We start from the raw sequence: 24,228 nt of genomic DNA, 5'->3' as shown, positions 1-24,228 counted from the left end.
GAGAGAGGGGCGGTTGAGTGTCAGTTTGACTATACTAAGTGTAAAACATGCCCCAGTCAAGTCAACTTGCGATTCGCGTGTTTCAAAGGTCATGTTAAATGGCCATTCAGGAAACCTTAAAAAGGTATATAAAGCGAGTGAATCTGTGAATGTGAGTTGCTATCGACTTTGTAAATCAGTTGGAGATACAAGTCATTGGCGAAATCTTTACAGCAAAGAGAATCGACTACTTCTGGTAGTAGCCGAGGAGCTTTACGGCGACGCACTTCCACGAGGTGAATCTTTGCCACATCTACTTTTAGAGTCCTCAAGTCCATGATCTCTGAAAGTCAGGCATCATTAAGGTCAAGCGGTGCATCGAGGAGTCATCGTCTGCGCCGCATTTGAAGGCCAGGAAAGAATCAAACGTGACCGGAAATGTATAACGGAGCCATTGTAGCCGCAGACTAAATTTCACTTTAACGCCATCAACTGGAACAAAGGTTATTTCGTTATTGTTTTGCATCGATTACAGTATTTCGAAAGTATTTTCTTTGTTCATTAATAGATCCGTGAAATATTTACCGTGTACATGTTGTTATACCGTACATCCTCCTTCCGAAAGGGTTCTGCCTATGTGCTATTTCCTGTGTATTGTTTGTTGCTGTAACCCTGCTAACAGAGCGTTTCCATCATGCTTTCTTGCAAGTCTTTTAGCATGTGCGTGGTCGTTCGCGTCTCTAGTATTTCGCATCGTTGGTTTGTTTACGTCCCGAGAGAAAAGGGGACGTAAACAAACTAACGACGCCAAATACCAGAGACGCGAACGACTACGCTTATGCTAAAATATTTTCCAGAATGAAACGCTCTGTTAGCAGCGAAATTGCCGCGGAGTGACCTTTCAGAACAGTTAGACATAGGCCCGATTCCTTTCAAGTTTCCTTCCTTAGTTCTTCAGATCTGATCTTTCATCAGCGCATTCAAAGCTGGAATAAACCACGATTACAACTCCATGAATTGAAGGGGAAGGCGCTGTTCGTCCACCGGTTAATTTTGTCGTTTATACATACACAATGATTTTCCATAGTACAGCGCTTCGAGACAACGGACTTTGTTAAGCTTTCAAATTAATGTCAGTAATGTTACAATGGCTCGCAAAATGAGGACTACTGAAAAACATAGCCAGTTGAGTGAGTTTCGCGTGGGCTTCGCACAGCAAAGCGGAAGTCTTGTTTCGGAGTGGACAATAAATCTAATTTTTCTCTGGGAGACACGTGACCAGACCCAACCTGGGTCTCCCCTCTCTCGCTCCCTGGGACGTGAAGAGGAGAGACCCTGGGAACGAGGTTGCTTAAAACAATGTTTTCAAACTTTTAGTTAAGTCATTATTTAATTTTGCTACGTAGCCATATATTGGAACAGGGGATGTCATACAGGGCTTTTTTGAAGGATAAAGCGTCCTCATTTTAGCTAGATAAGTGTGGATGCCCGGAACCATGATTGAGGTGTTTAAGCCACTATGATCTGAGATAAGGCATAGATTATGACCTTTCAGTCATGCTATAGATGAGGATTTGAAAGGGGTACCAATGATCCGGTAGATATTGGGAAAAAATAGTAGAGTTTCCAGATTGATTTCTGTAGCGATATTACTTACTCTGTCTTTCTGAACTCCCCCAGCGTTGGCACTGTTGATGACATAGATAAACGCAAAGGCTTGAGGCAAATACTGTGTAACAATCTGGTCCATGATATCAGACTCGCCGACTCCAGGACTGTCAATAATAACTACGCCTTTCTAGAATGCAGAACCAAAACGTTGATTTAGTTTTAATTTAAGAAGCTTAAATTATGCATAAATAACCTTTCAGCCAAACAATTGTTATGCGGGACAGAAACTCAAAGCGGTCATATCACGGCGTATCCAAGAGCTTAATGGCTAGAGTTGTTTTTCGTTTTGCTAACTTTTGTTACTTCAATGCCATATGCATTTCTTTCGCGTCGTTGCGAACTTCCTACCTTACTACCCACTTCTACTTTACTGTTCCATATGTTGCTTGAAGACGTACAGTAAATGACATTGAACCATTTTGAATTATTGATAGGTAATAACTACCTCCAAAAGACTATGAGGCCAAAAGAGTTCAATCTTCTTGTAAATTGAGCCCTTCTCGCGTTCACTCTTCACGTGGACAAATGGCGAGATCTGTTGAAGGTAGTTCTGCTTAGTGGACTCCGTTGAAAGCTCTCGCAAAGGGATGTCCTTTGTTTGACGTCCTGTTTCAGGATCTTTGTCCTTAAAGTGGGCCACAATTTTGCGTTCCTCTCCGAACTTGAGTTCGCATATAGTGGAAGTTGTGCTGAGGACAGAATATGGAAGAAGCTCCTCTCCCAAAATAAGATTCACCAAACTGCTTTTTCCGGAGCTTGTCTCACCTTCAAAACCGGGCATAAAAATGACCATCGTTAGAATCTCGATCAGTGTGTGAGAGTATGTATGCCTTCAGTGCACGATAGAAAGTAAAGACTCTGTTGAGTCGTTATACAGATCCTAAATAATATTTTTTCCAAAGCAGAAAGTATAAAGTTTGGCCCAACGATTTGAAATTTCAATCTATTTGGTACTCATTGTATCCGAGCCCAAAGGTATATGTAAATAACATCTTCGTACACTAACAGGCATAGAAACGTTTATCAAAAGTGGCGGAGTTAAGAGGATCAGAAGCAAAGTGGGCTATCCCAAAGTGAAAAAAATACTGAAAATACCTATTTTGTTTTGAAATGCAACAAAAAATTAACCCCTTGCTAAAAAGTATTTGTGTTTTTTTAAAATGTTTGTCTTGTTCTAATACACACTTGGATGGTGATGGAATATTTTAAGCCCGGTAAATAAATAAGAATGATTTATTTTTCAGTAAGTGACACAGACATACTCGGAAAAAAATCCGAGTGCTCCTATCAGGAGTCGAACCAAAGACCTTCCGATTACTAGTTTGGATGCTCTACTACTGAGCTACAGGAGACACGTGGGAACCAAGGCCATTAAACTAGGTTCATGGGACATACATCCTGCATACTGCTAGGATTGGAATGCGCGATGGAATAAATCCTAGCAGTATGTAGGGTGTATGTCCCATGAACCCAGTTTAATGGCCTTGGTTCCTCAAGTCTCCTGTAGCTCAGTGGTAGAGCATCCGAATTAGTAATCGGGAGGTCTTAGGTTGTTTGGCATTTTGATGGTATTTGCTTGCTTACCAGGGGTAATACTCAAATTTGTACGATGGCCAACTTTTGTTGGCCAAAAGTTTTGCTTCTGAGCCCCCAATTATCTAAAGGTCTTTATAAATAGAAATAGTTGATGATTTTTCTACATTTTGTCGTAAAACAATTAACAGTGGCTGACAACCGTCTTTATAATTTAATTTAGAACCATTTACCTGCCACAAGAAGGAAGTATTCCCTCTGAGCCAGTTGCAGTTTGTGGTTCTTCATCTTTTCTTTAACGTTGCCGACGTTTTGCTGCAGCAAATTAAGGATTTTTTCATCCATTTTACTCATGATTTCTTCGGCATCGATAAAAAGTTTCAATAAACTGCGGCTTTTCCTTGCATCGTTATCTTTGGCTTCTGACAAAATGGAAAAGGCCTGAAGAAAGAAAACCGATCAGTGCACATAACCTAGCTCAGACTGAAGTGGAAGTACAGTGCTTCAAGAGTGGTATTACTGCGATGTTTTTAGAAGTAGTAGTGGTTGTAGTAGCAGTGGGTGACTGTCTGTCTCGATCGAGAGACAATGAGGATTCACCCTCAAGCTTTGTCACTCAGTTTTACAAATTAAAAATAGCGTCAGTTCTAGCTATAGAGGCTAAAAGCCAATCCCCACTACAAATGAACCCGGACAGTGGCAGCGGTAAGGCGGCTCACAACCGCTGTTTTCCGCGTTTGTCTCTGTAAACCGGTGTTGGAGTTTCCCCTTGAAAAAATACAAAAAGCAACTTGTCCTGGTGTATTTAACTACCTCTTGCAAAGCATTGTGTTAAACAGTGAAGAGAGATTCAATCTTAAAGGGGAAGTGTCATGGGGTTTTTGACCGCTTCCGTCAACATGGTGAAATAAGATCTTCACTTAGCTATAAAATAATTCTAGAACAACGAGAAGAAAGAAATCAACTCAATTATTGAAAGGAACAAATAGTTATCTGTTCTAGCGCCTTTTGAAAACAAAAATGCGAGAACTTGAAAAACGTTAGCCTCACATTTTTCAAGTTTAAATCCATTCCGACTTATTCTGTCTCTGGCCAGAGGCACTAATCGACAGTTTCATAGCACTTGGGGGATAATTATTAATAAAACTATATAATTATATACTTGTTTCTGTTGACAGACAAACGTTTATGGGTTTTGATATGACATCGAATTCTCGTGATACTACTTTAGGTCGAATGAGAAAATGTCTGATTCCTTGATGATATCAATTATACTTTGTTGATTGCAAATGCGGTTTTCTATACTGAAACTAAAAAGCAGAACAACTTGACTTCCTTATAATTAATCAGGTTTCGTCTTATGTAGCATAAGCAAAATCTAGAGTTGTGAAAATACATCTCGTTACGTTTTGAAATAGCTTCGAGTAAAAATGAAGGATTATTTATTAACAGTGTAAGATCCTTAACTCTTTGGAAGACTGCAGAGTTCCACCACAGATGTTATTTTTTTATCAACTGTTGTTTACTTAAATAGAATGTTTAGATTCATTTCATAATTGAAAACTAAAGGCTTCTTGCTGAGGTCATAAAATAATCATCAGCTAGTTTCCTTTTGTATTTAAACAAGAGAGAAAAAGTTTTAATATTTACATTGATTCCGGGAAAAGTTGACCTACTTCCGGGAATCTGAGAAGATGAATCAACTGTTAAGCTGTATGTACATGAATGTGTCAGATTGCCTTCTTTTGTTGGTTCTATATTACCTAACTTCTTCTTATTTCGAACAACAGTTAGGCAAAGCCACCGTATGTCCTTACAGCCCCAGATGACAAGCAAAATAACCACCTAAGGAAATTAATTGAACTGGACGAGAGCAACAGATTTACGATTATCAACAAGAAATATCTACAATAGCTTCATCTTACATTTTACAAGTTTTGTGAGTAAACGGTTGTTTATATTACTGAATCTTAAAGGACGTAAACATTCGATTCATGTCGCATGACTTTCCGGCTCTGAAGACCTCAACAGACTGATAAATAGACGTCACCTCAGTAGACAAACCGAGACTGACCGAAAGCGAGAGTGAGACTAATTTCAGCTACTCTTCAGGGACAATGATACTGAAAGGAACAGCACTAACCAAACGTACAGTCAAACAATTGACGCTGAAACATTTTCGAATTTTCCACCGCATATCCTCTACGTAGAAGGTAGAAATATATAATATCATGATATAAATTATTTTCGAATTTTCCACCGCATATCCTCTACGTAGAAGGTAGAAATATATAATATCATGATATAAATTATGCCAGTGTATTGCTAGGCCAATTACTCGCATCAATGAAAACGCATTACCTACGACAGAGCTCAATTCAGTGCTTTTCCATGGCTTTTTTGATTTCTTTGTTATCTGGAAATTCGAAACTTTCAGGATATTGTAAACACAGTTCGTGTCTGTCTGAGTATTAAGTTGAATTCCATTTCAGTGTCGATTGCAACAATTCCGGGAAAGGCTCTGACAAATTTAAAGTTATGTAATCAACTTACATCGTAATTCTGTTAATTCCGAAAAGGATCCTGATCTGAATTATAATTATTTTTCTCTGTAACATTCAACTATGGCTCGTCTGTAGCAAAATCTGAATGATCAAGACAATAAAGTATGTTTAATATACGGGAAATCGCGTCGTCGGTGACAAGAATAGATCAGGTTCACCCTTTGTTTACCTCTGCGCACATACCTTACTACCGATACCTATTTACTACTGTTTAGTATTGAGTGTTATAATACCTGTCCTGCGGTCCAACTGGGCTTCTTTGCTGACTGGTGCAGTTCACGTTTTACTTGAGCTTTCATTTGCTGCAACGTTGTTAATCCTTTCCACGAAATACCAAGCGCCGTCATCGCTTGAAACATGTCTCCTATATCATCAATTTCGTCAATGGCTTTCGATTTACCTGACGCCATTTTGAATCGGGTAATAGCTTAATTATTGAAGGAGTGAAAGGCTTTATAAAAGAAAGGCTTTTCAAGGACGAATATTTCGCTGTCCCGATCTTTGAAGCTCCATCGTTGCGTAAACTCAGGAATGCAGTACGCAAGACAAATGATCAGTCCTGGGGTTATAATGGCAGGGTGGTAGAGAGGGGTCATTTTCTGCCATCTGTATCAGTATTGTAATTTTAGATCTTGCTATTTAGGGTTGGCTGATAATGATACGAACATAATTGTTAAATCGTGATTGTACGGGGTAGTTTGTTTCGTCGGAGCGTAATTCCCAAAACACATGACTGCACTCGCACGTTCAGCATGAATAACCCCATTGTAGGCTACGTTCAAGCTACCATGAAATTTTTTAAAAGATGCCTCCCCTCCCCAAATAAACATGACTCAATTCAGAGTCCCTTTCCCCCTCCCTTGCTTAGCACAACCAATCACGGAATCACTTGCTTCAACGTCAATAACAACAGGTTATTTTTGACATCATCATCATGTTGAATTCAAGAAAAAAAATTTTTTTTTCGGAACATAGTGTTGAAAAACCTAATAATGCAAAGTTCTTTGTTTATCACGGAGTAACTAGGGAATACCCCGCCACTCCAAAAGTGACCCTCGAACGAGTGGATACGAGGCTACGCAGCTACGTGGCTACGCGGCTATGGGCTACGCGGCTACGTGGCTACGTGGCTTCTCACACAAAGAATGAGGCATAGTCATTCAGTCATGTACTTCTACGTGGCTACGCAGCTACGTGGTATCTGCGAAGCCACGTAGCCACTCTTTTCAGGATTACTTTTGGAGTGGCGGGGTATTCCCTAGTTAAGCCAATTCTACCTTTATAAATAATTGTCCACCTGAGATAAATGTTTCTCTGTATACAATTCAAACGAAGAGCTGAAATTACCTTTATTCCCAACTCGATGGAGATATAAAAATTTTTGGTTGATGCCTGTAGTCTCCTACTCAGCCGCTCTTTTTAAGCCGCCTGTCACCTATTACGCAGAGTGACGCTCTTTGGGCTCCTTCCTTGCGAGAGGAATGCGTGACGAGTCCAGTGAATGCTTGCGTAGGCGCCTACTGAACCGCCTGGTGAGCTTTGTACAGGTGAACCCTATCAAGAAACGTCCTAAGAAGTCATTAGCGTTCCTTACTTTACTTTTGCTTATGAATTAATCGGCTACCCAACCCCATAAAACAATCATGGACACGCAGATGAATACGTACCAAGTTTTATTGTTGAAAAACACTCGTTTCTATAACTAGTTTAACAACATGTATTGGCGCTGCCCTTGATTCCGGAAAGCGATTTTTTGGGCGGTACACTTTCATACATAGGGGCGACATCAACTGGCTGGAGAGGAGGCGGTGAAAGCCTGATACGATATAGAAACCTTTCTGGCACGCAAACTGATTGGCAAAATATTTTAACCAATTTTGTTCGGTTTGCAATATTTGTAAGCAACAGAAGCGATTTTAATACACCGCTGATGACATGCAGTACGTTTTTCATTGTTTGTTTTTAGTTGCTTATTGTTCATTCCTTGCTGTGAAAAAGCTTGAAAAAAATTACAACTTGCATTGCAATAAACTGTCTGTGGTTTATCAGATGTTCTTTCTACTAAGAATCACTACTCTCCTCTCAACCAGGTCTTTAGAGGGCGCCATTCATCAACCCACCACTCTCTGTCTGGCAATCAGTTTCTACGGTGGCCCAGGAGGCTCAAACGCAAACAAAAAAGAAAACGGAAAGAAAACGTGCGGATGGCACGAAAATACAATCCTAGAGATCAGTCCCTACGCGTTTTTCCTGTTTACTTCCGTTTTGTTTTTTATTTCCGTTTTCTTATTTGCGTTTTGCTTTTTTTTATTTGCGTTTTCTATTTTTTTTATTTGCGTTTTCTTTTTTTTTTGTTTGTTTGTGTTTTACTTTTTTTATTTGCGTTTTCTTTTTTTTAATTGCGTTTCCTTTTTTTTATTTGCGTTTTCTTTTTTGTTTGTGTTTGAGCCTTCTGGGCCACCGTAAGTTTCACCACTTAAGGGATAATTGGTCAAATTGAAAACCAGACTATGACTCAGGCTTAACCGCAGAATCAAAGGAGGCCAAACATCTATTATTATGATGCCCAGTCTCAAAACGGTAGGGGATTATTTAGATTTACACAATGTTTGGTTACTTAGTATAATACGACAGCTATAAATGCATATAACATAATTTAAGTATATTGTAAATGTGTAATACTCGCAACCTGCGTCTAAGTATATCATAAGTAATACATTGGAATAACAATAGAACACCCATTGTTCAACTCAGCTAATAATTGCCAACTAATTTAATAAACGTTTTTAAATGAGGCTTGTAGCGCACTTTACCCACTAAACTTTTCAAAAATACAAACTGTAACATTAAATTGCAAAACTAATCCTGTTCGTTTCAAACAGATTAGATTTGTAACGTCATGTATCCGGCGCAAAATTTAGTTGGCGGAGACATTTTATGCAAACAAACTTCAGACTAGAAGACGATTCCACTTTTAACAATAGCGATCCTTGGCAAGGAATGGGAGATACGAGTGGGAGTAGTGTACACCAGGGCCCTTCAATTTTCTTTTTGCCTTTGCTTTAAGCGACTGGTTACTGCGTACCATAGATCTCATTATTATTAGGAAACAGGCAATATCCATCCGTCAAGGTTCGACCACACAATGCACTGTTTGGTTGAAATTGATAAGAGTGGATTTTCCTGATTGGTCGAAAATAGCTGTTGTTAAATGTGGGAAACTATACTATACTATGCTATACTATACTATGCTATGCTATACTATACTATACTATACTATACTATACTATACTATACTATACTATACTATACTATACTACTTGATCAAACATTGAGATCATGATAACAAAAAATTGACCACAAAAGAACATAAGATAATGTTTGAACAATTTCTCCCAACTGGCACCATAAAAATTATGAAGGAAGTCGTGGGGAGAATATGCATATTGATAATGCCCTGTCAAGGTAAACCGAGGGGGACGTTAGCATTTTGCGTCGAGTACTGTAGTTTACTTTACCGTGTTATATAACGCGTACTGCCGCCGTAAGGGTAGCATTTGGTTTCGCAATACCTGAATAACAAGTCTGTTTTCAGCAGGATTATTATTCTCTTCCATTGTCTTTTTTTTAACAAACCATTATCACCTAAAATAGTCTTATACAGTCTCAATATTATAGAATTAATGCAAAAGGATTGCTGATTCCAGTGACCAGTTCATCCATTTAGCAACTCTGAAAATTAGTTCAATGGCCAATTGCAACTTCCGCAGTCAGTTGGGTTATTTCTTGCAAGCATTTTCTCGCTGTGGGGCGCTTCTCTGGATTTTTAGCCCAACACTGTTTCATCAACTTATCCCAGCGACCAGGAGGCGGCTTACAATTTGTCAAAGGCTCCGGACGACTGCCCAGATCCACAATGGCAAAGAAATTGACCAACGATTCATCTGCAATATTATCGAAAGCCTGCTGTCCATACCACATCTCCCACAAGATTATCCCCAGGCTGTAGATGTCAGCTTTGCAGTCATACACCTCGGAATGAAATACTTCGGGGGCGATGTAAACAGGCGTTCCAGCAATCGTGCCTGTGATGTCGATTGCTGGTTTGGAAACGGCTACGACGGTGACCTTCACATGGCCATCTTCTGTTAACTTAGGTAAATATAAAAGAAAACAGTGTTCATTATTTTCATTCGGAAATTGAAGGTCAGTAACCTTTGTGAAACTTTATAGCCAGGGATGCACCAATTATCAAAACCCGTTTTTCAAAAAAAAAAAAACCAGTAAATTTCCATGTAATCCTTCAAAAGTTAATTAAATAATCAGTCCCTATCGATGAGGAGTATGGCTTATGTTGCTTTATCTATGAAAGGGTAACTTCAATTCAAAAATGATGTCTTCCAAATATATATATATTTACATAAGGTGTAAGTGTATAGTGTTGTCAGTAACCGTCTCAACCCATGTCATCCAATCAAAACATGTCTTTATATTTGGAGGGATGGCAACTACATGTATATGTGCTCTTGATCTGAGAATAATGTACTATTCGAATAGTGACACAGGCATAGTTGGAAAAGACAAATCCGAATTCTCCCAACATGAGTCGAATCTATGACCATCCGATGACTGGCTCAAATGCTCTACCACTGCCTATATAGAGGCCATTCATTCACCCGGTATTCTGGTAAGGGTTGACGGTGTAAGAAATGGATTAAAATTGATGGCATATTTAAAACCTGGTAAACAAATGAAAATGAAAACAGATGCAGTATTCATGCAATCAGTGACACAGCCTTGCTGTCTTGATACCAGTGAAGAAAAATAACTACTATGTTATTACGCGATGATATGCTACTCTAAATGTTTCATACCAAGATGTTCTCTAGCTTGAGGTCTCTGTGGACAATTCCTTGTTTATGGATGTAAGCCAGAGCAGCAGTGATCTGTATCGCCCAACGGCACACTTCTTTGACAACTGAAGGATTTCCTGACTTCCCAGGGATACATTCGGGGTTGTTAAAAATGCGACTCTTTAAATTTTCTTTACATCTTTCCATGACGAAGATCACTCTAATTTTGCCCATATTCTTCGGCAATGATGTGCCATAGAACTCAACGATGTTACGGTGCTTTAATTTTCTGACAAAGATAAGTTTTAAAAAAAGCAATCAGGAGTAACAGTGTAACTTTGCAGCGAACTTGAACGGCAAAAATTTAAGGAAATCATGATGGTTTTTAATAAAGGTTTACGTGGCGGGCCCGAAGAAATAAGCTGTTTTATGGCGAGACTGTACATTTGACAATGGTTTAACCAGTTATATTTCACGCTGGAATCACGCCAAGTTTTACCTTATTACTCTACTCAACACGATCAAAAGTTTGCACTCCAGTCAGTTCATTCCATTGCATCTTTTTTTTTCTCTCACGTAATTTTTCCTTGGGACCATCTCTGATATTAACAGATAGATTTGGGCATGAACTGTATCAAAGTTATAACTATTGAAGACATTCGTTTACGACAAACTTGAATACCTTACAAAATTTACTTTTGGTCCCTTTTCAGATGATACAATAATAGAGAAAATTGCCTACCTCAGAAGCTGTACCTCCGTCATGGTCTCACTGGCGTTTGTTTCATCAAGTGCTTCATAGCACACCTTCAGTGCCACTCGCATTGTTTGGTGGGCTCCAGGCTTTCTCATCCTTCCTTTGTACACAGAAGCAAAAGCACCGTAGCCAAGGCGGTGAGACGCATCCTCTTTCCATTTCAATTCATTGCTGCTGATTTCATTGGCACAAACTTCTGTGAATCCAAATACTGCCAACTGCCCTCGAAGTTGAGAACCCTGATTCATTATCGGCTGATAAGTTTCTTCTATTTCTTCTTGCGAACGCGTTTCATCAATGAGTTGCTCACATAACATCTTGTCAGCCTGGATCAGTTCTGGGATGCGGGCTTCAATCTGCTCTAAACACAACTCAGCATCTTCTAACTGTTTCATTACGAACGTCTGAAGCAAAACTTTATTCTTGGCTTCACAGAGATACTCTGCGGATAATTTGGCCATGAAAGCGCATTTGTCAGCTTCATATTTCTTGATTTTCTTTCTGTCTTCGATCTTTTCTTTAATAACCATGACACCAACAATAGGGGCACCAATCACCAAAGCGACGAGGCTAAGTGGTACCCAGATGGGACTTGTGACGCTAATGATGACCTTTCCACCCACAGTTAACTCCTCATCCACAGGGACAGGGACGTCTTGTACGTTAACCTGGTCAGATGTGACAGCAGTTTGGAGATTCTGTAGCTGCTCCTCAACAATTAGGTAGCGCTGCTGAACGTGTTTCACAAGGGATTCCCTAGCACTTGTGAAGACTCGGTTGTCTTCTTCCCATTGCTCGATGATTTCTCGTAGCCGCCTGGATAGTACTTTCATGATTTCTCTTTCTGTCACCTCCCAGGAACTTTCTACCTTTGGTACTTCATTCAAGGTCCAAGAAGTGAAGCGGACTATTGCTTCTTCAGACGAGAGATAATCAGAGAGCTTCTGCATTGCACCATTGACTCGATCCTTTAAATATTTCTGAAGTTCTTCTTTCACCTTGCTTTGCTGCATTTCAATGGCTACCAGGCGAGCAAGAATCTTCTCAATTTTTTTGAGGACCTTTTCCCGATCTCTAGAAGCGTTTTTCATAAACGCTTTTGCCTGGAAGACTATCCGCGATAGAAGATAATCTAGCCACCTATAACACAAAATATTGTCTTAGATTTTTTACACTTTCTTATGGTCAGCTACCTCAATGTCTCAAGGCATAAAATGGGTCACCAAAGTTAACTACAAATCGTGTTACGGGGCTAGAAACTTAAAGGGATTGGCTCCTATTTCAAAGTTGTATTGCAAGCAAATGATAGGGAGGCTGATCGATTCTTTTTATTGCATTTTTCAACATTTTTCTTGATAGTCAACAATCAGAGAGCGTTTCAAAAGCATGTGTCATCCGTTTGAAAGAATATTCTTAATCTGATATTGAGACAACATTACTGTACAACGTTTTAAGATGTCCTTCTTATATCCAGTAGGCATATAGAAAGGTAGTACACATATGCACGACGTTTCCAACTTTACCTTACCCCGATAACAAAATTCACAATGAGATCTTGGAAAGGAAATACAACGGACATGACTTCCAAGCATTACGTGAACCTAGATGACGAGGCATAACTAATCGATGATCAGTGAGAACTATGAACGATCGATAGACAATCAATGAGTTATCAGCTGTTTAGTCATTTATTACTATCGATATTCAATACGTGATCGATGACTCGTATCAAGAAATGGTCTATTGTTCCGGCTCAACTTTGGGCATTGTGCCGTTAGACAATAGTCCTTTTGTCCTTGGTAGCGCTGAGGGACTTTGGTCGAAGCTGAGCGGAAAAGCTCACGACTGATCGGGAAATTGTCGGCGTGACAATTTAGCTCTATTGGGGTAGTGGGCAGAGTAAATTTGCACTCGTCAAGTCAATTGTCACTGGTGTACCCCAAGGAGGATTGACCACCGGTGCGCGCATACGCGCATCGGACTGAGTAGAAAGTCGAGAGTTGAACAACAACAACAAAAAAATGTCCGCATGAGTCTCATTCAGATTCGACCACCTCTCTCTTAATAAAATGCCTGGTATTACTCGAAGCACTAAAACATTTATATTTTATTGCGCGTAATCGAAAGCTGAGTAGCGATCAGGTGAACCTGACTTTGTATGACTTTGAGGCGCTCAGCTGTGCTTAGGCTCTGTGTGTAAATCATCGAATTGGAATTTGGACATTTCTCCTTCTTAAAACAAGCCTTATGCTAGCTGATTACATTTGATGATTAAGAATATTCTGATCAAGCATTTTTCCTTGTTTTCACCGAAGCACTTGCAGTATGATGAGCTTGCGGTCGCTATGAAAAAAAATTACAGGTCTTGCGCGTGCGAAAAACTGTCATAGTTCTAACAGTCTGTGTAAAGATATACCGTTCAAAACATTTTTTTCTAGTTTTCGCCGAACGTGCTGATTGTGAGTTTTCAGTTTTTTTTCAGTCGGGCACGCGGCGCTTCATAAAGGAAGTGTGATTTTTCTTCTTTCAATCAAGCGCGCGGCACGCAACGAAGGTGTGACTTTTTTTTTCCATTGATAGACGCGCAAGTAATCCGGTCTTAAAAGTTTTTCATAGCTTACAACCGAATGCTAACAATCAATGTTAAAGTTACTACTGATCAAAATTTTACTCTGGTTTCCAATAGCGCGTGCAATGCGGGAGTAAAACTAAAACAAGGTTAAAAGCGGGAAATATAGTAGGCATGAGAAACGAAAAAAAGATAAACGGGTCTTGCTCGTAAATATGTCCACAAATACTGTTATAGTTTTAAACCGAAAATCTTTGTTTAATATATTCTGCTCAATACGATTTTTCTAAGTTTGCAAGGAGCGCTTGTATTATTTCAGTTTGTTTAACAGTCACTGGAAAAAAAGACTGTTTTAGAACATTTTTTTTTAGATTTCGCAAAGCCTACGCAACTTTGTAGAGATCAATCAAGCGCGCGGCACGCAACGAAGGTGTGACTTTTTTTTCCATGAATAGAATATGTCGAATACTAAAGGTCCTGCTCACGAGTAAATCGGTCTGTAACGGCTTTCAAAGTTTTAAACCGAATTCTTACAATCATTGGAATAGAAATACTGTTCAGAACATTATTTTTAGTTTTCGTAGAGCCCACGCAACTTTGTAGATATCAAATCAATCATGCGCAGCACTCAACGAAGGTGTGACTTTTTTCCCATAAATAGAATAATAGGTCTTGCAAGTGAATAATTCTCTTTCCAAAGTTTTTCATAGTTTTATTGTTCAAAATTTTACTCTAGTTTTCGCAGAACGCGCGCAACGCTCGAGTAAAACTAAAATCTCTTGAGGGGCATTGATCAAATGATTTCACAATTGGATTTATCAGTAGCTATTACAAAGTCACTGATATTTTTTTTCTGCACACTCAACGCAGTACTAAATCTGATTTATGTAGCGCGACATTTGAATGAGCCAGAGCGGCGGAGTGATGATTGAAATACCCGCTGAGCGTAAAGCTAAAATATTAGCGCCCGCAATAACATAGCGCCTCCAATTTTCGTGGGATTGTCAGCTCCCGAATGCTTTTTCGCCGGACTAAATGTTCGTACTGGGGAAAGAAGCGCGAGGTTCGCAGCGCTTCCAGGCATTAATCGCTGGCCAAATGCATGCTTTCACCTCCAGTGCACTTGCCACGCGTAGTGCGCCTCTAGATAAAGCGGTTGAATAGTTCCTTTGCCAGCAAACACTGGTAATGTCATACTTGTAACCTACACGGCAGCTTTTACTTTTGAGTACAACCCTCGCCCTACCAGCCATCCCACAGTAACTATTTGCATCGAAATAATTATACCAGTACCACCTCCCCCGGGGAAAATTTGTCTTCCGATCGTTCAAATTTCCCGCTCGTATGGTAATCGGAAAATTTTGAAAAATCGCGCGAGTCTTTAGAAGCTGTTGTCGCCATTGTTCCTGTCATTGTTCCTAAAGGCCATATAAGGTCAATTTTAGGTCGTATAACAAAGCCTATTGTTATCAAAGTTGATCCGCTTTTCTTGATACGTATTGTTCATTGTTCATCTATTAGTTACTCACTGATTAATTATTGTCTATCGACTTACCTCCAATGAATTTCTAGTCGTGCTTCGATGCTCTTCAAGACCATAGTTCTCATTCCGTTCCTCAGGGAGAAAAAATCTTCGGTGATAATCCCCCAGTTCTGTCCTTTAGTAGCTTTCGTGGTCGACATGTAGATTATCTGTGACTCCGGGTCAAGGCCAGGCCAGCAGCGTTGCAGCTTTCTGACCACATGATTCTTTACTTCTTTAACCTCCTCCTCTGGCATAAGGTCCCACTTGTTACACACGAACAGAGCACGCTTGGATGGTAATTCCCCCTGTCCGTCATGAAACAATCTCCTAACTTCTTCCAGCAGTTTTTCAAGCTATGAGTGTACAGTGATGATTATTAGCTCCTCTACAACTATCATCCTAGTCAGTACTCTATTATGATAACAGAACCAAAAATGGCCCAAATAATAATCATTTACCATAGTGCTTGGTGTTATTTATTACATATCGATTTGTACTGCACATCTTTTTGACCAACTAATTAAGCTCACTGAAGAAATAATTTCTTGTACGTTTGTGTCTCCTCTGAGCTGAAGACGCCAATTTTAAATAAGTTAACAAGGTTATTAATGTTAATTATCACTTTGAACAGCTAGAGATGTATCTGTGTGTGAAAGTTTACAATCAAGTAACGTTCCAAATAGAAATTGCCGTACTTCTGTAAATACAGGAAGTAGTATGAATCATCTTTGGCTAGAGTTGATGAGGATGGAAATGGTTTACAGCCCATTTTTTCAAGGTTCTTCCTATTTACACCAAAATCCCTATCAATAGGAATATGATTTTTTTCTTTCCTTTAGAAATCATGATCACTTTTTATTTTCCTCTCGGCGCTCTAAGAGCAATCCCGTATTTGAGCATGGTTTCTTAGCCAAAAATCTCATCTTAGGCAATTTGACCAAAATTTCAATAAAATCCCAGTCACAATACCCCTTAAACCCATCTTTTTAAACTCAAAGTTAAATCATGGTTTAATTTTGCCATATAGCCATATATTGAATACTTGGGACAGGGGGTGTCATACACATGTCTTTTTTGTCTTTCACCCGTGAAGGATAAAACGCACTCATCTTAGCTAGATATTGGGAAAAATACTTTCCAGATTGATGTCAGTAGCGATATTACTTACTCTGTCTTTCTGAACTCCTCCAGCGTTGGCACTGTTGATGACATAGATAAACGCAAAGGCTTGAGGCAAATACTGTGTAACAATCTCGTCCATGATATCAGACTCGCCAACTCCAGGACTGTCAATGATAACTACGCCTTTCTAAAATACAGATTTAGTTACATGTTAAGAAGCTTAAATCATACATAAATGAACTTTCACCCAAAGAATTGTTATGCGGGACTAAACCTCAAAGCGATCATATCACGGCGTATCCAAGAGCTTAATGGCGAGAGTTGTTTTTCGTTTTGCTTACTTTAGTTACTTCAATGTCTTATAGTATTACATTTCTCTCGTGCCGTTGTGAACTTCCCACCGTACCACCCACTTCTACTGTACTCTTCTTAATGCCGATAGGAAGGTGTGTCACATGTTGCTGGGACACGTACAGTAATCAAAATTCAACATTTTCAATTATTGCTAAAAAAAATAGCTACCTCCAAAAGACTGTGAGGCCAAAAGAGTTCAATCTTCTTGTAAATTGAGCCCTTCTCGTGTTCACTCTTCACGTGGACAAAAGGCGAGATCTGTTTAAGGTAGCTCTCCTCGGTGGACTCCGTTGGAAGCTCTCGCAAAGGGATGACCTTTGTTTGTAGTCCCGTGTCAGGATCCTTGTCTTTAAAGTGAGCCACAATTTTGCGTTCCTCTCCGAACTTGAGTTCGCATATAGTGGAAGTTGTGCTGAGGACAGAATATGGAAGAAGCTCCTCTCCCAGAATAAGATTCACCAAACTACTTTTTCCGGAGCCTGTCTCGCCTACAAAGCCGAAAATGACCATCGTTAGAATCTCAGCGTGTGAGAGTACTTATAGTCTGTGAATACAAGACTTAGTTCAGTCGTCATACCAATCCGTAAATAATATATTTTCCAAGGCACAAGGTATAAAGTTTGGCACAGTATTTTCAACTGCAATCTATCTGGCACTCATTCTATCCGGGCCCAAAGATATTAATTAATAACATTTTCGTGCGCTCACAGGCAGAGAAACGTCTATCAAAACTGGCCGAGTTGAGGAGATCACAAGGAAAGGGCTATCCCAAAGTAAAAAAAAGGTACTGGAAAGAGCCCATTCTGTTTTAAAATGCAACAAACTTTCTCCCCCTTCCAAAACGTATTTGTATTTCTTTAAATATTCGTCTGGTTATAAAATTACCAGGGGCAATTCTCAGTTTTGTACATTGGCCAACTTTTAAAAGCTTTTCTTCTGAGCCCCTCAATTATTTCAAAGTCTTTATAAATATTAATATTTGATGAATTTATTACATTTCACTTAAAAAAATTACAGTGGCTTACAATTAAACATTACCTGCCACCAGAAGGAAATATTCCCTGCGACCGAGTTGCAATTTGTGGTTCTTCATCTTTTCTTTAATGTTTCCGACGTTTTGCTGTAGCAAATTTAGAATTTTTGGATCCATTTTATTCATGATTTTTTTGGCATCGATAAAAAGCTTCAATAAACTGCGGCTTTTCCTTGCATCGTCATCTTTGGCTTCTGAAAAAATGGAAAAGGCCTGAAAAAAGGAAACCGATCAGTGCACATAACCTAGCTCAGACTAAAGTGGCAAACTGAAGCAGCAGCAGCAGGAGCAGTAGTCCTTATTGCAGTCAATGTAGTGGTAGTACTCCAAGAGTAGTATTACTGTAATGTTTTTAGAAGTAGTAGTGGTTGCAGTAGCAGTGGCGGACCGTCTGTCTCGATCGAGAGACAATGGTGATTAACCCTTTAGCTGAGGATCAGTTGTAGCTATATAGGCTAAAAGCCAATCCCCACCGCAGATGAACCCGGACAGCGGCAGCGGTAAGGCGGCTCATAACCGCTGTGTTCCGCGTTCGTCTTTTCAAACCAGTGTTGGAGTTCCCCTACCAATTTTTCCCCCATCTAAAAATACAAAAAGCAACTTGTCCTGGTCTATTCAACTACCTCTGGCAAAGCATTGAGAAAGATTCAATCTTAAAGTCGAATGAGAAAGTGTCTCATTCCTTGATGATATCAATTATACTTTATTGATGGTAAATACGGATTTCTATACTGAAACCAAAAAGCGGAACAACTTGAATTCTTGTAATTAATCAGTTTTCGTCTTATATAGGATAAGCAGAATCTAGAGTTGTTAAGAGCGCCTGTCTGTAAAAATCAGACAAATTCTAAATTTCGCGGCAAGGGTGGAAAATTCGATTTCTTTTATATTTTAATGTTAGATAGGCTAGGATATAACTAAAATCACAGGATAGTTTTTTCGTTGAAATATCCTTTTATTTCAAAGAAAAATGCAAATAACGAAAATCCGTTTATATCGTCATTTAGGCGCTAAATTAATTGAGAGCCTCGCGTTCGCATAAGTTTGAGCCGGCTGTTTGTATTAAACGCCGATGTCCACCACGCATACTGGTTGAATGCAAATCTTTGATCAACTTTCGACGCATTTCATCAAGACGGCATCTTCTTCGACGGTTAAGTCATTTGTGAAGTATTGTTTGGTTTTCAGGGCAAGAAAATACTACATGATCTGATCGCTGCTAGTACATGACAAAAATCTAGTACGGACAAAAAGTTACTAAGTAAACAAACCCTTGCCGTGCTAGTTGCTTGGCGCCGTTTGTTTGCTTAGAGGGGGCACAAGTGAATTTTTTTCAAGTCAAGTTTATTACCCTGAAAATGGAGGGTTGTTGTTCTTTTAAGGCCCTTTTAAGCGCCGACATTTTTTGTCATTCTAGCAGCGATCAGGTGTAATATATTTTGTAATATAAGCATGTTGTAAGGTTAGAACATTTCGAAATGTTTTTCTATGTGCTTGTTTTAACCTAGCATGGTTCAAGACATGTACAGGGACTAAAATTTATGTCTGACCCGCAACTTCAAAGTTTACCGCGTAGGATCAAATATTTGCATTTTTTACGGACTTTGAAAATTTTAGCTTCTTCTTTTGAAAATTTTCGCTTCTTCTAATGACCAATTCATAGGCAAATTCAGTAAGTTTCTTCTAGAATTCACGGCGTCTAGCTATAGATAGGACGCAAATATTGGGATGATAGAGCTGCACAATGACCTATTTGGCACTAAATACGGTAAACAAGACCTAGCTGGGACTAAATTTGGCCTGAACTACCTTAGGTTTCATTGCAAGTATGTCGAGAAAGGAAGAAAACAAAACATATTTGAGCCCCTACCCCGGGGCATTTAAACAACGTTTTGTCCCGGCTGTGGGGCATTTGCCAGCTTATTTTCAAAATATCCTAATTCCCGGGAGCCGGCCCGGGGGTGGGGGGGGGGGGGGGAATTGGCATAGCTGGAATTGACTGATGCATTAGCGCCTCAAATGACGATTTTAACGGATTTTCGTTATTTGCATCTTTCTTTGAAATAAAAGGATATTTCACCGAAAAACTATACAGTGATTTTAGTTATATCCTAGCCATCTGACATTAAAATATGAAAGAAATCGAATTTTGCACCCTTGCCGCGATATGTTTGATTTTTACGGACTGGCGCTCTTAAAATAAATCTCTGTTTTTAAATAGCTTTGACTGAAAATTAAGGATTTTTTGTTAGCAGTGTAACATCCTTAACTTCTTTAAGCCTGTAGACTTCCACCACAGATGTTATTTTTTATCTTCTTTTGTTTACATAAATGGAATGTTGTAAGAATTTGAAAAATTTATATTAGATTAATTTCATAATTCGAAACTAAAGGCTTCTTGTTGAGGTTAAAAAATCATCGTCTTAGCTTCCTTTTGTACTGAAACAAGAGAGAAAATTATTTAATATTTACATTAATTCTGGGAAAAGTTGACCTGCTTCCGGGAATCTGAGAAGATGGAATAACTATTAAGCTGTCTGTAGATCATTGTGTCAAAAATACCTTTTTTGTTGGTTCAATACCTAAATTCTTTTTAGTTTTGCTTCGACTGAAAATAAAGGATTTTTTGTTAGCAGTGTAACATCCTTAACTTCTTTAAGCCTGTAGACTTCCACCACAGATGTTATTTTTTATCTTCTTTTGTTTACATAAATGGGATGTTGTAAGAATTTGAAAAATTTATATTAGATTAATTTCATAATTCGAAACTAAAGGCTTCTTATTGAGGTTAAAAAAATCATCGTTTTAGCTTCCTTTTGTACTGAAACAAGAGAGAAAATGATTTAATATTTACATTAGTTCCGGGAAAAGTTGACCTGCTTCCGGGAATCTGAGAAGATGGAATAACTATTAAGCTGTCTGTAGATCATTGTGTCAAAAATACCTTTTTTGTAGGTTCAATACCTAAATTCTTCTTATTACAAACAACAGTAAGGCGAAGCCATCGCATGTTCTTGCAGCCACAGATGACTAAATAATTAATTGAACTGGACTACAGGAAACGGTTTACGAAGAAATAGTTGCAATTGCTTAATCTTATATTTAGAAGATTTGTGAGTGGAAGTTTTGCGGTTGTTTATACTACTGAATCTTAAAGGACGCAAACATTCGATTCATGTCGTCAGATGAATTTCTGGCTTTGAAGGCGGCAACAGACTGATAAATGGACCTCACTTCAGTAGACATCACGAGACTGACCGAAAGCGAGAGTAAGACTAATTTCAGACACTCTTCAGAGACAATGATACTGAGGGAAACAGCACTAACTAAGCATGCAGTCTAACAATTGACGCTGAAACATTTTCGAAACTTCCATCACATATCCTCTACGTAGAACGTGGGGGTCAGAGTATGTCAGTGCATTGCTGGGCTAATTATTCGCATCAATGGAAACACGTTTTCTACCACAGAGCTCAATTCAGTGCTTTTCCATGGCTCTTTTGATTTCTTTTTTAACCGAAAATTCTAAAACTCTAAGAATATTGTAAACACAGTTCGTATGTGTCTGAGTACTAAGTTGAATTTCATTGTTGATTGCAACAATTCCACCGAAAGGCTCTGAAAAATTAACAGTTATGTTGTCGCCATACTTAGTAATTCTGTTGATTCCAAAAAGGGTCCTGATCGGAATTATAACTGAATTATTTTTCTCCATAACATTCAGCTATGTCTCGTCTGTAGAAAATTTGAATGATCAAGACAATAAAGTATGTAATACGGGAAATCGCGTTGTCGGTAACAAGAATAGATCAGGTTCACCCTTCGTTTACTTCCGTGTACATACCTTACTACCGATACCTATTTACTACTGTTTAGTATTGGCTGTTAAAATACCTGTCCTGCAGTCCAACTGGGCTTCTTTGCTGACTGGTGCAGTTCATCTTTTACTTTATCTTTCATTTCCTGCAACGTTTTTAAGCCTTTGCACGAAATACCAAGGGCCTCCATCGCTTGAAACATGTCTGCTATATCATCGATTTCGTCAATGGTTTTCGATTTACCTGACGCCATTTTGGGCAGGATAATCGCTTAATTGGTGAAGAAATGAAAGGCTTTATAAAAGAAAGGCGTTTCGAGGAGAAGTATTTCGCTGCCCTGTTCTTCGCCGCTCCTTCGTTGCTAGTCTGCGGGCAGACGTCTCGTATTTCTTCCTCGTTTGCTACATCGTTGCGTAAATCCACGAATGCAGTATGCGTGACAAATGAAACATTTGGAGTAAAACGGAAGCAGGGAGGGGGGTATAGAGAGGGAACATTTTGTGCTTTCTAAGGACCCGACGGTATTTGACGTTTTCAGTATACCAACCAGGATGCGGGGCGAAGATGATTAATCAGTAAGCTGGCTGAGAAAAGCAGCAAAGTTGTTCAGTGATGTATCCTAATGGCTAGGAATATTGAGTTGCTATAACCTTAATTCCGCCACTCATTTGAGGACAATAGACGAAATTAAGCAATGAATTGCAATAACATTGTCTCACTGCCTCTCAGACGAGAGGCAACTGTAAACCAACACTTGAGTCTAATTGTGATGGCAAGGAATTGAATGTTGTTTTGTCTACATCACCACGGAGTTTGGTAGCCTGAGAAACGCCTGTTATTGTTTACATTTCAGAGAATTATCTTGTAGGAAAATGTTAACGAAAGAAGCGTCCTGATAAATCACAGATCACTGATTCCTCTCATTCTAAGCCAAAACAAACCCGGGAACAAAGTTAAATGTTGCGTGTATAGGTCCGTGGCAAGCAAATTTTACTTTATTATTTATTATTCATTCACTGTATTAACGTGGACCGCGGCGGCACGCCGGCAAAATTCTCTTCTTATGGACGGTCCCCCTACTTTTGTTACTGCACATACGTTCTGCGCATCTCGAGATACTTCGGTTTCCTATGGGTGGTGCCCACTAATACAGGGATAGTTTTGCGCGGTTTAAAATTATGCAGAGAAAGCAGAACTTAGCAAGTTCTCTTGGTATTCAAGAAAAAAATTGGGGGTAACCATGCATTTGTCAGAGATAATAAAGCTTCAATATGGAAAAAGTATGCCCTACATTGCTTGGTATTGTACTGAGTTTATGAATTATTGTTGCTCAATTATCTCTGAAAAATGCGTGGTTACACTCAATTTTCTTTTTGGATTCCAACAGCCCTTGCTAAGATCTACTTTTTCCTCATAATAATAAACCGCGCAAAAATACTACTGTTTTAGTAGGCACCGTCCTTAATCATCTACTACGTGACTACGGACCAAGGTGACGGGCAAATCTTTACTTCGTTGTTATTCATCCACTTTGAGACTGCGGACTCTGATTTTCATCACGGGACCACGGGCCATCTTGCGCACCTTTGGGACTGGCGTTGTGTTAGAAAATTGCTCCAGCAGTTCAATTCATACGCAGCTAGTCTGCGTACGCCGGCCATGCAGGCTAGATACGCCTACGTGATCATGAGTGACCTTAACTGAAGTACTTGTGAAAAATTAGGAATTAGGATTATAGACAAGAGGTGAAGTAAGTAATTCCCATCATATTACTGAAGTTGGATAACTCCCGGATGGTGCGGGACTTAATATCGGGACTGGGATTTAAAAAGTTTTTTTTGTTTGTTTGTTTTTTTTTTGTCATGATCATTTCAAATCAACGCTGACAAATCAATGAAAGGTGGTTGCAACATATTCACGTACAGGACTACTCCATCGAGCGGTTCGTTGTGTCAGGTGACAACTCTTTAGCATTTGATCTCTTGGAAAATTGATTGACTGACTTGCAGAACAGCTGCTTTAGCTGGGGTTGCGACAATTCACAAACTCTGTCGCCCTGTCCTCAGACACTGATAGTACTTCGCTTGACGAACACCCGCTTAATACGGAAATGTGGTTATTACGGAAAATTTTTTCGTTCTGATTGTTAAGATTACTTAACCCGCTTGATACGGACAACTGTTAAAATGGAGACGTTTTCTTGTCCTGTTGGTGTCCATAAAAACGGTTCGACTATATATATAAGATAAAGAGGCTGCAGCTCTCAGTGGATAATAAATTTGCATCCATTTTCACATCCCGAGACTGATTTCCGTTTAATAAACAACAGCCATGCAAACAGCACCAAAGGAACCGAGCACAGTCAGTTGGAAATTAAGCCACCTTTGGTCCGTATTGAACGGGAGTATGAGCTAAGGAAGATCAGTACTAGTAGTGATCACAAAAACTGT

The 24,228-nt window shown here is 39.2% G+C and overlaps 2 protein-coding genes across 7 annotated transcripts in view; both read right to left on the bottom strand.

Moving 5' to 3' along the window:
• The window catches only part of LOC146449373 (uncharacterized), a 63,532-nt gene extending 57,152 nt beyond the window's left edge, over nt 1–6,380 (bottom strand). For all 5 annotated transcript variants that reach the window (XR_014860588.1, XR_014860587.1, XR_014860590.1 and 2 more), the window contains exons 1-4: nt 5,981–6,380; nt 3,417–3,624; nt 2,096–2,415; nt 1,637–1,777 (exon numbers count right to left, since the gene is read on the bottom strand). Coding sequence is in view for 1 of the 5 variants with exons in the window: in XM_085101281.1 (XP_084957407.1) it covers nt 1,637–1,777; nt 2,096–2,415; nt 3,417–3,624; nt 5,981–6,157 (846 nt within the window). In the remaining 4 variants the exon portion in view is untranslated. The remainder of the gene's footprint in view (nt 1–1,636; nt 1,778–2,095; nt 2,416–3,416; nt 3,625–5,980) is intronic.
• The window catches only part of LOC146449372 (uncharacterized), a 31,676-nt gene extending 9,158 nt beyond the window's left edge, over nt 1–22,518 (bottom strand). Inside the window, exons 1-8 of one of the 2 annotated variants that reach the window (XM_085101288.1) lie at nt 21,855–22,518; nt 17,966–18,173; nt 17,096–17,415; nt 16,620–16,760; nt 15,482–15,804; nt 11,343–12,497; nt 10,622–10,889; nt 8,224–9,899 (exon numbers count right to left, since the gene is read on the bottom strand). In XM_085101288.1, the coding sequence (XP_084957414.1) occupies nt 9,492–9,899; nt 10,622–10,889; nt 11,343–12,497; nt 15,482–15,804; nt 16,620–16,760; nt 17,096–17,415; nt 17,966–18,173; nt 21,855–22,031 (3,000 nt within the window). In that variant the 5' untranslated portion in view covers nt 22,032–22,518 and the 3' untranslated portion in view covers nt 8,224–9,491. The remainder of the gene's footprint in view (nt 1–8,223; nt 9,900–10,621; nt 10,890–11,342; nt 12,498–15,481; nt 15,805–16,619; nt 16,761–17,095; nt 17,416–17,965; nt 18,174–21,854) is intronic. The other variant, XM_085101289.1, reaches the window with a different exon arrangement.
• Nucleotides 22,519–24,228: the final 1,710 nt, after the last annotated feature.

This window comes from Pavona decussata, unplaced genomic scaffold (assembly GCF_977016875.1).
Source record: "Pavona decussata unplaced genomic scaffold, jaPavDecu1.1 SCAFFOLD_602, whole genome shotgun sequence".
Classification (NCBI taxonomy): Eukaryota; Metazoa; Cnidaria; class Anthozoa; order Scleractinia; family Agariciidae; genus Pavona; species Pavona decussata.
This window is presented reverse-complemented; position numbering and strand designations above follow the sequence as displayed.